Genomic DNA, 13,078 nt, shown 5'->3' with positions numbered 1-13,078 from the left:
CTTATTTCAAATAATGCGTGCACCTGTTTTTCTTAGCTAAATTCCGGGAAGATTATGCGTGGAGTATTTGTGTATATACCACGGTATAAGAAAAAGATAACAAGATATCCAATGCAACTGAATATTACCGGTATATCACATGGAAAATTAATGGTAAAATGTTATTCACAAATTGCATTTCTGTATTCTTTCCTCCAGATGAAGCTGATCATTTTACAAAGTTTTGTACAACTGAACTCTGGTAATTTTATCTATACATAATTGGAATTCTAGATCACTTTGCAAAAAAAGAAAAAAAAAAAAGTTTCCAATTCCTGCTTTGATGTCAAAACACTGCCTCTTCATTTCTCACTATAACAAAATGTTCAGGGAACTACAACACATTCTTTTCATTAAATAACACATGCTGAGTTCCCTTTCAGAAGCACTGTTCACACCTGATTTAATTTCAGAAATCTCAATTTAATAGATCCTAACCTAATAAATACAAAACTTCAGCAAGAACTTTTTCCAATGCTTGCTAGTACAGTGTGAAATGTGTAGAAACGAAGTGTTAACGCACTGGCAAAAGAACGAAGTGATAATACCCAACAATCAGAAATAAACATACAAACATCACTAAAATTACTGTTAATTAAATTTCATTAAAATTAATGGAAATGCAAGGAATTCATATCAAACGTTCAAAAGAATACACTTTACATTTCTGTTTATCCATAGACCTGCTGCACTAAAATTTAGACTTGGTATTTAAAAATATGCCTTGCAAATCATATATCGATGGCTAGAAATGATAGCTCGCATCTGTAAATCTGCAAGTGAATAACAAAAATGTTTTAAAAATTAATTTTTCTCAAAATAGACAAACTTTTTATATGTATAATATGTTTCTGCTTTGCAAGATCTTCTACTCAAGGACAAAATATTAGTTAACTTTCCAATTTTATGAACATATTAATAATGCAGTTAATCTAAATAATAGTATAATTAAATTAAATGAGCATTTTTTGTAGACAAGAGAATTCGCTTCTTAGACAATGACATTAATTTGGAATTTTAATTTACATTACACATTAAAATACATAGAAGGAAATGATGCAGAATATAGCAGAACTTACAAATCTCTAGAAACCATGAAGAATTTCATTAAGAAATATTGGATTATAAGGCAGCAAATGAATTATAAAGACCAAAGCATTGCATATTATTTCAATATCACAAAAATTACGAGTCACTTGTTAGAGTTATTAAGTTACTAACCTAGTTTTCTTCTTGGTTCTGCTTCAGCAGGTGCAAAATTCGACAAAATCTGCATAACCCTCATAAGATTTTCGGCAGCTGTCAAATGCAATGTGCGGGTTGCATATCCAAGGAAGTACTCGCAACTGACATGTACCAATTCCTTAACAGACGTTGTATTTGTAGCTTCTTTATTTTGTCTGCTGGCTATTGCACACAAACAATCTGTAACATACAGTTCTTAGTTGTTCACAATGAAACAGGAAGCCATTACCTTTAACTTTTCAACATTTTTTTTGTATTATGATTTCTGTACAGTGCAGTAAATTACAGAATGTGTGGGACAGTTTGTCTTAAGATTACAGCATGCTCACCTCACCAACAAAGCAGAGTTTGTTAATTTCAATGCTGTCTGATGTAACACTGAAATAAACGTGACAGGATTCTACTTGTTCTAATTACATGTAAAATGCCTATAGTTTATAAGACAATGCATTCGTACTTCTTTCATTGTCTTGAAATTTAGTGGATCTATAGAAGCAATGAAAAAAAAAATATATATATATATATATATATATATATATGATAGTAAATAATAAACAACAACTGCCAGTTGTATCATATATTCAAATAAGTAATTATAAATTTGAAAGAGTACATAGATTTGAATATTTGGTCACTGTCTCTAATGATATCTCGGAGAAAATTAAACTAAATGTAGGTTATATAAAACACTTATAAGGCCCATACAGTTGAATCTGTAGGATTTCCAGTCTGTTTCTATGTTACTGTAATTATGATTGGTGTTTGTGATGTGTTCTATGTATATAGAAGTATTGTGTGATTTGGTTATGGCTGTGATGTGTTCATTGTGTCATGTTTGAAATGATCTTCTACATATTCAAACGGAAAACGGAAAAATTAAATACAGTAGAACAATACGAATATACAAACACACAAAAACACACCCACAACATATCCTCAATACACAACTAAATTTCAGAACACACACCCTATTTGACTCCACACTACCGAACATATATGTATGCACTCACCACCAAAGAAACTTCAGAAAAAAAACCGGAAACAAGCAAGGACCTCACTAGTTTCTGAAGATGGCCAAAAATAAAGCCGAAACTAGTCAACTAAGGTACTTTACCAACTTAGTTTCACTTTAACACAGAAAGTTGTTTCTATAACAAATCTTAATTGATAAAGCGTTAAAAATGTGTAATCAAGATATATAACTATAGTGAATTGAAATATTAGCTTTTAGTACCTAAAAATCTGCTCCCAACTCATGAATGAGGATATGTACTTGTATGTTATTATAATTGTTTATTGTCAGTAAATTAAGATCTATCTTATTTTCAAGTGATACAATGATGAAATTTGGCGATTTTTAGTCAAACATGAATATTACGTCTTTTGCATAGACAGAAAGATTTGTTAAATCATCAGCCCTCCAGTCAGGGTTACCACAAGAATTCTGAATACAGAATAGTAATGTTTTTTTTTTTTTTTTCCAAAATCGTTAATTAATTATATATATATATAAAACTAAAATTTCAATTTGGGATTGCCAAAATGTCATAATGACAAAATTATCTTTCTTGAAAATATAAATGATATTGAATAATATGTAAAGAATCCCTAAGAATTTGTAATAGGATGTTTTGTATTAGAAAGACTTCGAATTTTAATTTCACTAATAGTTGATAGGTAGACCGTGGAAGGGAACCTCTCGCTCCAAATAACATACATGCTTCTTTTAGCAAGTTTGAGAAGTTTGGTGACCTTTGCACAATATATCATATCGATGGTGTTTAGGTAAAAGGACTTAATCCTCATTTTTTAAATGTGGATTTTTTTTAGTGTAATTAGTTAAAATTTAATTACAAAACGAGAAGATATGTTTTTTGGCAATTATTTTACATTATTTCATACAAAATAATAAGAATAAGCCCTTTACCTGAACACCGTCAATATGTTTTGACAATAATGTTTAAATGCCTGCACTGCATAAATGTCACAACCACTTCCTTTTAATAAAGGGAAAAGAGTCATTATCTGTCAAATATGAGACATCAGCAATATACGGTAACAGCATACTGGTCGCCATGGAAAACAAGAATGAATGCCTTTTGCCCAGCGGGTATAGCAGATAATTTTATTATCAGCTGTAATCATAAATGATGTACAATGTTTAATTAACAATGTATGCATTCATGTAAGAATGTAATGGTATAATTAAAAAAAAATTATTTAATTGGGTGTGCAATTAGTAAATCGGTAAATTCATTGAACATATAAATTCCGGATTGAAAATTCTTAAATTCTTACCCTTTAGTAAGCTACTGTATGTGTTACTATGAAAACCAGTCCAACCCAGAGTACTAGCCACTGCCTGAAGTAGCATTCCAAAGCATAATTTCACTTCTGCAGAACCTTCTTTAAACATTTCTGGACCATCATGTATACCATCATTTAACTCTAACAGTTCCTGCAAACAAATGACAACATACCTATAAACAGATATAAAATTATGAAGACTCGTGCTCATACACATACATACAATGTATGTGTAGGTAAAATTAACACAGACCTTCTAAAGAGTAGAATTAATTACCAAAGGGTAAGTATTAATGAAAATGCAAATAATGATATTAAAAAATTCCCTCAAAACTGTAATATCAATTAATTTATGAAGTGAAAATATTCGTAAATACATAGCAATCAACATTACTCGAATTTGGCAGTACTTACAAATATACATAAAGATAAATGTTCCTGGAATATTCTTTGCATTATCATTTTGGAAATATTCGTTTTATGTGACATTCATTTGATTATGGTAGAAGTTGATAATTTTTGCAGTTAAAGTTTGACCAATTATACGATTTTGCTTCCTGATTCTCTGATGACTGGTGGTCCTCCAGGTTGAGGGTTGAGCAAAGGGCTAACAACCCATCACCCTAAAAAAACAGCTTGTTACGAATCCATACAATAAGCCTCGGAATGTTATTCATAGATTTCAAAAAGGCATATGACTCGGTTAAGAGAGAAGTTTACACAATATTTTTATTGAATTTGATATTCCCAAGAAACTAGTTCGATTAATTAAAATATGTCTCAGTGAAACTTACAGCAGAGTCCGTATCGGCCAGTTTCTATCAGATGCTTTTCCATTTCACTGCGGGCTAAAGCAAGGAGATGCACTATAACCTCTACTTTTTAACTTTGCTCTAGAATATGCCATTAGGAAAGTTCAGGATAACAGACAGGGTTTGAAATTGAATGGGTTATATCAGCTTCTTGTCTATGCAGATAACGTGAATACGTTAAGAGAAAATCCACAAACGATTAGGGAAAACACGGAAATTTTACTTGAAGCAAGTAAAGCGATAGGTTTGGAAGTAAATCCCGAAAAGACAAAGTATATGATTATGTCTCGTGACGAGAATATTATATGAAATGGAAACATAAAAATTGGAGCTTTATCTTTCGAAGAGGTGGAAAAATTCAAATATCTTGGAGCAACAGCAACAAACATAAATGACACTCGGGAGGAAATTAAATGCAGAATAAACATGGGAAATGAGTGTTATTATTCGGTCGAGAAGCTTTTGTCATCTAGTCTGCTGTCAAGAAATCTGAAAGTTAGAATTTATAAAGCAGTTATATTACCAGTTGTTCTATATGGTTGTGAAACCTGGACTCTCACTTTGAGCGAGGAACAGAGATTGTGTTTGAGAATACGGTTCTTAGGAAAATATTTGGGGCTAAGAGGGATGAAGTTACAGGAGAATGGAGAAAGTTACACAACGCAGAACTGCACTTATTGTATTCTTCACCCGACATAATTAGGAACATTAAATCCAGACGTTTGAGATGGGCAGGCCATGTAGCATGTATGGGCTAATCCAGAAATGCATATAGTGTGTTAGTTGGGAGACCGGAGGGGAAAAGACCTTTGGGGAAGCCAAAACGTAGATGGGAGGATAATATTAAAATGGATTTGAGGGAGGTGGGATATGATGATAGAGAGTGGATTAATTTTCCACAGGATAGGAACCGATGACAGGCTTATGTGAGGGCGGCAATGAACCTGCAGGTTCCTTAAAAGCCGTTTGTAAGTAAGTAAGTAAGTAAGTAATGTAAGATTCTCTGATGAAACAAAACTTGGTCAACTTGGAAGTGCACACACCCTTTCATAAGAAGAATGGAGTGTAATTTATTTTTAACATAAGACATTGGCTTCAGATCAATGGTTCAATGTACACGAAATGGGTGCTAATTCTTGCATTTCTGATAAACCGAATTTGAATGTTTCACAGTTCATGAAATCATATGGTATAAATATTGTAAAGTAAATATTTCATTCATATCATATATTATTTGTCCTTTTGTTTACTGCACTTACATGCAAATAACCTCTACAAATATATATTAATTCACATAGCCTATAGGTCAGGTCATTACAAGCGAATTTTTTCCAAATAATGTTTTTCATTTGGCCAATTATTTATCAATTGAGAACATTGAGATTTTCGAGAAAATTAAATGCAACATGTTGCAACAGTGCACAGCATAAAAGTAGTGTGTACCCTTTCATTTTACTGACATGTAATTGTACCTGAGTTACTCTAGTTGCAATGTTGCCAGCTCTTTCCAGCCATGTTACTACAGTTGAGGAGTGAAATTTGCTCACTTTAAAGGTGATTAATCAAAATCTGACAAATTACTCCTAAAACATGTCAAAAAATAAGTTACTTTAAACGAACCTATAGAAAAATAATAATTTAGAATCAAAAATTAAATGTCATTTTTTTTTTCGAAAACAGCCCATGAAAGTACAAATGTTATAATACTTCTTGTTCATTATATTTCCAGGAATCATACGAGAAGGACTGTAATACATTCCCTTCCATCCTGTATTTGCATGTTTACAAATAATATTACCTGACAATACTGTCCAGTAAGCTCTAGCTTTTTTAAAATATAGGTCAGGAGCTTCATTGCACGGCGAGCAATGACAGGTGAGGCAATGCGATCCAGATTGGCAAATCCAACAAGAGTTGCTTGATTAGTTGTTGCCAAAGAACTAATCCGTTTCACTGTTGAAGGTAGGCAATGATCCAACTTGGTAACATAATCATTTAGCAGGAACAGCAATCCTTTTGGATAAAGTACTGGTTCACCATCCTGTAACACAAAACACTTCCTATGTCTCGTTTTACTCATGGGTACTGCTCCTAAATCTCGAATATCTTTTTCATAATTAACAAAAATCAATTAACATTAAAAGCTGACTCGTTATGAAGTCACTTAATATATTACTCTAGTACAGTAAGTAACCATCTAGCTTTTTCCTGATGTCTGGAAATGTCAAATTTAATTTCTAAGATAGAGGCACTTAGAAGGTGGAATTCATTAACCTCGATAAGTGGTGACAGACGAGAATAATGATTAGCAGAAATGGCTGGTAACTTTTGTCTGGTTTTCTGGCATTCAAAAATAGGATTTTTTTTCCTCCCCACGTATTTGCTTTTGCATTTGTTTATAATGAAGGTCCAAGGCTCTCTATATATTTATGCCCCTTGGCAATACTGGGTGTCTCAGTCTAATGCAGGCTGCATGACGAGGTTTCTTAGTACCAGTTGGCCAAAATGCGTAACACATGTGCAGCAAGTTCTCAGTCTAACTCATTTAACTGTTGTAACAAGGTGTGTGTATTCTTTTAAAAAGTGTCTAATATGGCTGAGTTGAGGTTTTCTTTAGAACATCGTATGTTCCTATATAATTCTTAAATAAAGAATCTATTTGTCAAGTTCGAAGACTAACTGGAGAGAGGTTTCCAGGAGTGAAGTTGCAGCTCGTGAAACAATCCATACAGTAAATTGAATTAGTATGTACATAAATTTCCGGAAAATGTATTGCATATAAAAAGGGTAGAAGGAAGGGAAAAAAAACAATTTTGCTGAAAAAAAAAAAACCATTGAATGATAGGCTACTACTCGGAAAATTCCACTAAAAATTCATCAGACAGCTTGCGAAGAAAGCAGGAATTTCTTGTTCTTCCTTGCATACAGCTATGAGCTCAAAATCATAGTTAGATGTTAGTGTGTATCATCAATATTGAGTTACAACCAGGCACTCCTGGAAAAAGATATACAATAATTTATGAATGGGTTGTAAACATGTATGGAGAAATATATAACTTATTTTCTTCTCTGAAGAAGCTTGGTTCCATCTTCACAACTACGTAAATTCGCAAAATTAGCACTATTGGTCCATATATTATACACGAAGTTTCCCTGCAAGACGAGGAAGTTGTGCCATGAGTAGGGAAAGAATTATCAGACTATTGTTTTTAAGAAACAATGCCGATGAGTATGTGAATCTGATTTTACATCACTACTTTTAAGAGTTGACTGAGATAAAAGTGGCTCATACAGTGAACATTTTCCAAAAGAAATTAATCAAGTGTTCCAAACAGAGTCATTACTGTTAACCAGTGGGCCTTTCAATCCCCTGATCTGACCCCCCCTGTGACTTTTATATTTGGTGTTCATTGAAAGGTAAAGTGTACAGAACATACCCATGCATGTTAGAAGATCTCAAGCATAATATTCGTCAGGATAATGTCTCTATTTATTGACGGAAACATGAGTGAATGAGAGAACGTGTTAAACAAGCGACAAAAACGTATAGAAAAGAACAGCAGGTAGTTTCAGCATATTCTTGAGTAAACTGGGTGGGAACGCAATACCACCGTCAACTTGAGAGCCATTACACTGAAGAACCACATTATTATTTGTATTATATATTAGAATATTAGTTAATTATAAAATGTGTGTAATTTCAAATTATCTAAGTTGTAAAGTTCGTTTAAGTATTAAAATAAAAGTTACCTCTGCATTTTTCTTATCAGTAACAAAATTCTTGCTTAAGGAAACAAACACCTCCATATCCAATTCTCGAAAGAAACCTTTGTAGAGAGAAAGATCCACTTCCCCAGTTGCAGTATTTTTCGGTTCACCAGGCATAGCAGCATTTTCATCTGCTGCAGTTGTATTTGCTGCACCTTTCTTCTTGCCTCTTCCTCCACCTTTGGCTTTCCTAATGACATTAATAATAAGTTTAAACTTTTAACATTAAATAATATCTTACATTCGATTGGAGAGTGCTGGGTTTACAGTGAAGCACCTATCCTTGGGCAGAAAATTATGAATGAACACAGCCATGGCTCATAACATAAACATTTCGGAAGGCTCTGACATACCAAAATTAGAACAAATAACAAGCCCTTAATGAGGAGGAAGTGATACAGTTATAATAATGAAATAGCTTACAATTATATATTTGATAATATGAACATTTTATATGAGACAGCCTACTTTAATAGATCTTTTCGTAAATGAAGTCAGTCCTCCTATCTTTCTGCACTCAAAAGGGTCTTTGACAAGTTCATTTTAGTTCAGTGAGACCAGCAGTCTGGTCTTGATGGTCCTAATTATTTCAGTTTCAATTTCGTTTGGAAATTGAGTTTTTTTTTTGTTGTGAAATTTAGATTGCTATTCATTTTTATTTCCTTTATCAGTGAAGACTAAACATAATAAATACTAGAACACTTCAAAGAGAATATTCATGTAACAACAGTGATCAAGGATGTACTTAAAAGACAACAGTGAAAGGAGCCATGGCTCCACTTACAATTCAGTGACACCTCCCACCCCTCCACTAGTTGAATACTCCAAATGTCCATTCTCAATAACTACTCTGAATGCTTGCTTATGCTACTACATTTCTAAAAAATATCTTTTCTTTTTGTAAAATTATAACAATTCTAAAAGTACTTTCCCTATTACTGACTGCACAGGGTAAGATTTCGAAATGTTCGTTGTTAAATTAAATTCAAAGACACGTGATAATCGTGACAAATATTTTAGTTTTCGTTGTAGAGGACTCCACTTCACAGTCTTTACTTATGAGCCAGAGTTGCATGAATATCAATTACACAGAATGTCACAGTTCATTTTAGGTCTGAGAAAAGTTTTATTTTAAGAACAGCATTTGCTAAATAAAATAAAAAGAAGTAATTTTTCCATATACGTAAAGTAATAGATTGTGGCTGTAAGTTACTATTTTTAACGTAAGAAGTTTTCAATAACCTACTTCTTTTCTGTTGATGACGGTTTCTTAGGTTTGTCTTGCAATGGTGATTTCACATCTGCATAAAAATGACAGCGTGGTGGCTTGTATTCCAGAGATTTAGCATAACCCAGACCTTTCGCCAGAAGTTCCTGAAGGTCTATAATATTTTCAATACGGCGCAATACCTACATTAAAAAATAAACAACATTTAAGACATACAAAAATGTAATTGGCTAACTAGACATGTTGGGTATTAAATTAAATAACCACTAATTTAAATAAATCTATTTGCTTTAGATATGGAGAGCACGTATTAAACTCGACAATAAAGATATATGGGACGAATGTGTATATAAATTTTTTACAAGATTTTTGTATCTCCTGTCCACTGATAATGTGGGTTCCATATGTCACGAAACATTCTGTATATGTTGAATAAGAGAGGCAAAAGTGCATATCCTTGTCTGATATCAGAGAAAAATCTCTGTCTCTTAACTTCAATTTTAACCGAAGTTGAAGTTACTTTCTTAATTACTTATAGCTTTTAAGGAACCTGGAGGTTCATTGCTGCCCCCACATAAGTCTGCCACCAGTCCCTATCCTGAGCAAAATTAATCCAGTCCTTCTACAAGTTATAAATATTTTGAATTATTGTGGAATTTGACCATGTTATAATATACTGGTAGCTAACTTTTTTTTTTTTTTTTTTTTTTTTTGTGATTTACTCTAGTGAAAGCTTTTTTGAAGTCAACAATTGTGACTTGTTTTTCTGTACTGGTATTGAAATCTCGATGTTTCTGTATTAAAAGTTTCATTGTAAAATAACATCAGAGCATCAACTATTTTTCCTAAATCCATTCTGTTCTCCTAAAATGTTCCCATGATGCCTGTTGATTTTGTTTTGTTTGAAAAAATGTTGTAACAAGCATTTAACAGACAATTCGCCAGTAATTTTCACAATCTCTTTTATTCCTTTCTTATAATTATACAAATAAGAAAAACTAAAAATGATATACAGTTTAATATTGGATTTTACATAAAAAGGGCAGCATGTGCAAACATATGATGCATATATTATTTCATGAAGTTTTGACCCGATTCCATTTGAAAATTTATTTAAAGCATATTTAAACAGTTCCATAACATCATCTTATATTCCATGCAAGTATTATATTAATTACCCGTTTTCTTTAATTTTTCATAGCAAGAGGAATATAATTTAATCTTGTTAACATTTTTATAAGCAATAAAAAAATATATTAACTGTTTTTGTTCAAGTAAAATGAAATTACGACTTTTATTATTATATTTAAATACTCAAGAGATTAAACATATGGAAAGTAATACTCCACACAATAGATATTATTTCGCTCATAATATATGCCCAACAACTTCTGATGTGTACTGTTGTGTGAAAGAGTATTGTGCTTGATGTGGATGAATAAGTATATACTGATATATGTTGCTGAATACAGTAATTGGTAGTGATAAAAAGAAGCAACATTTTGTATTTTACTTAGCTACGAATGATAGATTGCAGTTAAATATTAAAACAATAAGGAAAGAGGTAAATATGACTCCAAAAAGTGCCTGGTTCTAACTTCTCAAGCATATGGGCACGAACCAAAGCTATAGTGTTCAAAATAAATTTGGTGTAAAACAATATGGATATATTGTACAAAGATGGGTCTGATCTTCAGAGAAAAGAGTGAAGTTATAGTGTATAGAGAAGGCAATATGGCTTTAACCTTGCCAGGTTAAATAAACCATTATTATTATTAAAATATAATGCCAACAAAAGAGACGAAAACGAATGATGTGAGAGTGGTGCCAAATATTTTGCCCAGATCTATGGGTATAGACCTATTCTTTATTTAATATTACTGAAAAATCAATTTATGCTGTATTTAATAAGTAGAACATGTATTAAAATTAAAAAATAATCTAGATATATATATATTTATGCATTAATTATAGAAAATTAGTACTTGTATATTTAGAAAACTGTCTTACCTTTACTTGCATCTCTTGATCACGAAGAAGTGAAAAAGCATTCACTAATTCTCGGAACCAGTTTATACAATAAAAAAGGCTATCCAATACAAGTATTTGCTCTTCATGATTTAATCTAGGAAAGTCATCAATTAAATCATTGAGATCTTTGGGCATTGCAACAAAACAACCCAGCAGTCCATCCACAGACTCCAGGCTGTTTGAAATTCGAAACTGCAAAGATCTCAGTAATCGAAATTGAGGTATCATCACAGACAAAGGCTGTTTTTGTTCATCTCCTTTACTACTGGAAAAAAAAAAAAAAAAAAAAAATACAAAAAATTGTATTGTATTTTATTATGATTATATAATTTTATTAAAATTGCATCCATTTCATGATTAAAAGAATACAAGTACAAAATACTTCATCACCATTTCTGACCTTTATTTAATGTTAGAGAAATATCTTTATTTCGGAAAAATTGCAAATCATGATTTACCTCTCTGATTTCTCCAATTTTAATACTCCTTCTATATCTACACAAATAACATCTTCATAATCGTCTTCCAGCAATTCTAAAGAAAACTGTGGACATCTGTAAAATTAAATGTGAAGTACAAAAAAATTTAGATTTTTTCTTTTTTAATTTACAAGATATATATAATCAACAAAGACTTAAATTATATTATTACCCTCAGCTTCATTTTATTATTTCAGTATTGCAAATAATGTAATATTTTATCACTGTGAGCCACCTGGTGGACCACAACCATTTTATTGACTAATATGAAAAAAAAAAAAAAGACATATTAAATATTATATGAGATAATAACTAATGCTTCTTTCAGATAAGATGTGGAATAATTTTCTGAAAATGATACAGCTAACAGTATTTCATTTTTATTGTTACTAACAATTGCCTAAACCTCGTCAATGTCTACTGGGTTGCAAGAATTAGGACTGCCAAAAGGCAAAAAGCTGGCAATGAAGGAAAAAATATACATTTAATTATTTGGGACTTAATTTAAACAAAGAATTGTAAAATGTACATAATGCAAAAGATTGTCCCATGCTGCACTGTCGTGGTCTAAGGCATCCTGCCTAAGAGTCATGTTACAGAATGTGAACTGGCTTAACTCCTCATGGGGAAAGAAATTTTCTCATAAAATTTCGACCAGAATATGGGACTGGTGCTCACCCAGCAACATGATGTACTTGTGGATCTATGTTAGGTAGCAAAATCCAGTTATGAAACCCAGCTATAATTGCGGGGAGATCATCATGTTAACCACAAAATACTTCCATTCTGGTTGGATGATCGTCCACTTTTGCTTTGGCATATGGCTGTGAGACCAGCAGCCGGCCGGTCAGTCTGGGCCCTTAAGAGGGTTGTAGCGCCATGGATTATTATTATTATTATTATTATTATTATTATTATTACTACTACTACTACTATTATTATTAATGCAAAAGATTCAGAATTCTGGCCATGAGTGCTTGATAGAACACATGAAAAAATAAATATAACGAAACTGACACTTGTGTATGGTGTACCGAAGATATTATGGAAGAAACCATTTACATCAGTGCAGAGCTCTTAACCTTAAGAAAATAAACATTATGCAAGAGAATCACTTACAACAATAAAACATGAATATAAATTCTTAAAATGATGTAATAAATATCAAT

The 13,078-nt window shown here is 32.0% G+C and overlaps 1 protein-coding gene across 2 annotated transcripts in view; it reads right to left on the bottom strand.

The window, feature by feature from the left end:
• Positions 1-13,078, bottom strand: part of Fancd2 — a 52,424-nt gene that overhangs the window by 16,887 nt on the left and 22,459 nt on the right. The window contains exons 14-20 of one of the 2 annotated variants that reach the window (XM_069827679.1): positions 11,889-11,984; positions 11,410-11,695; positions 9,418-9,581; positions 8,154-8,361; positions 6,202-6,444; positions 3,583-3,742; positions 1,261-1,464 (exon numbers count right to left, since the gene is read on the bottom strand). In XM_069827679.1, coding sequence (XP_069683780.1) covers positions 1,261-1,464; positions 3,583-3,742; positions 6,202-6,444; positions 8,154-8,361; positions 9,418-9,581; positions 11,410-11,695; positions 11,889-11,984 — 1,361 coding nt within the window. The remainder of the gene's footprint in view (positions 1-1,260; positions 1,465-3,582; positions 3,743-6,201; positions 6,445-8,153; positions 8,362-9,417; positions 9,582-11,409; positions 11,696-11,888; positions 11,985-13,078) is intronic. The other variant, XM_069827680.1, reaches the window with a different exon arrangement.

This window comes from Periplaneta americana, chromosome 6, assembly GCF_040183065.1.
Source record: "Periplaneta americana isolate PAMFEO1 chromosome 6, P.americana_PAMFEO1_priV1, whole genome shotgun sequence".
Taxonomy (NCBI): Eukaryota; Metazoa; Arthropoda; class Insecta; order Blattodea; family Blattidae; genus Periplaneta; species Periplaneta americana.
This window is presented reverse-complemented; position numbering and strand designations above follow the sequence as displayed.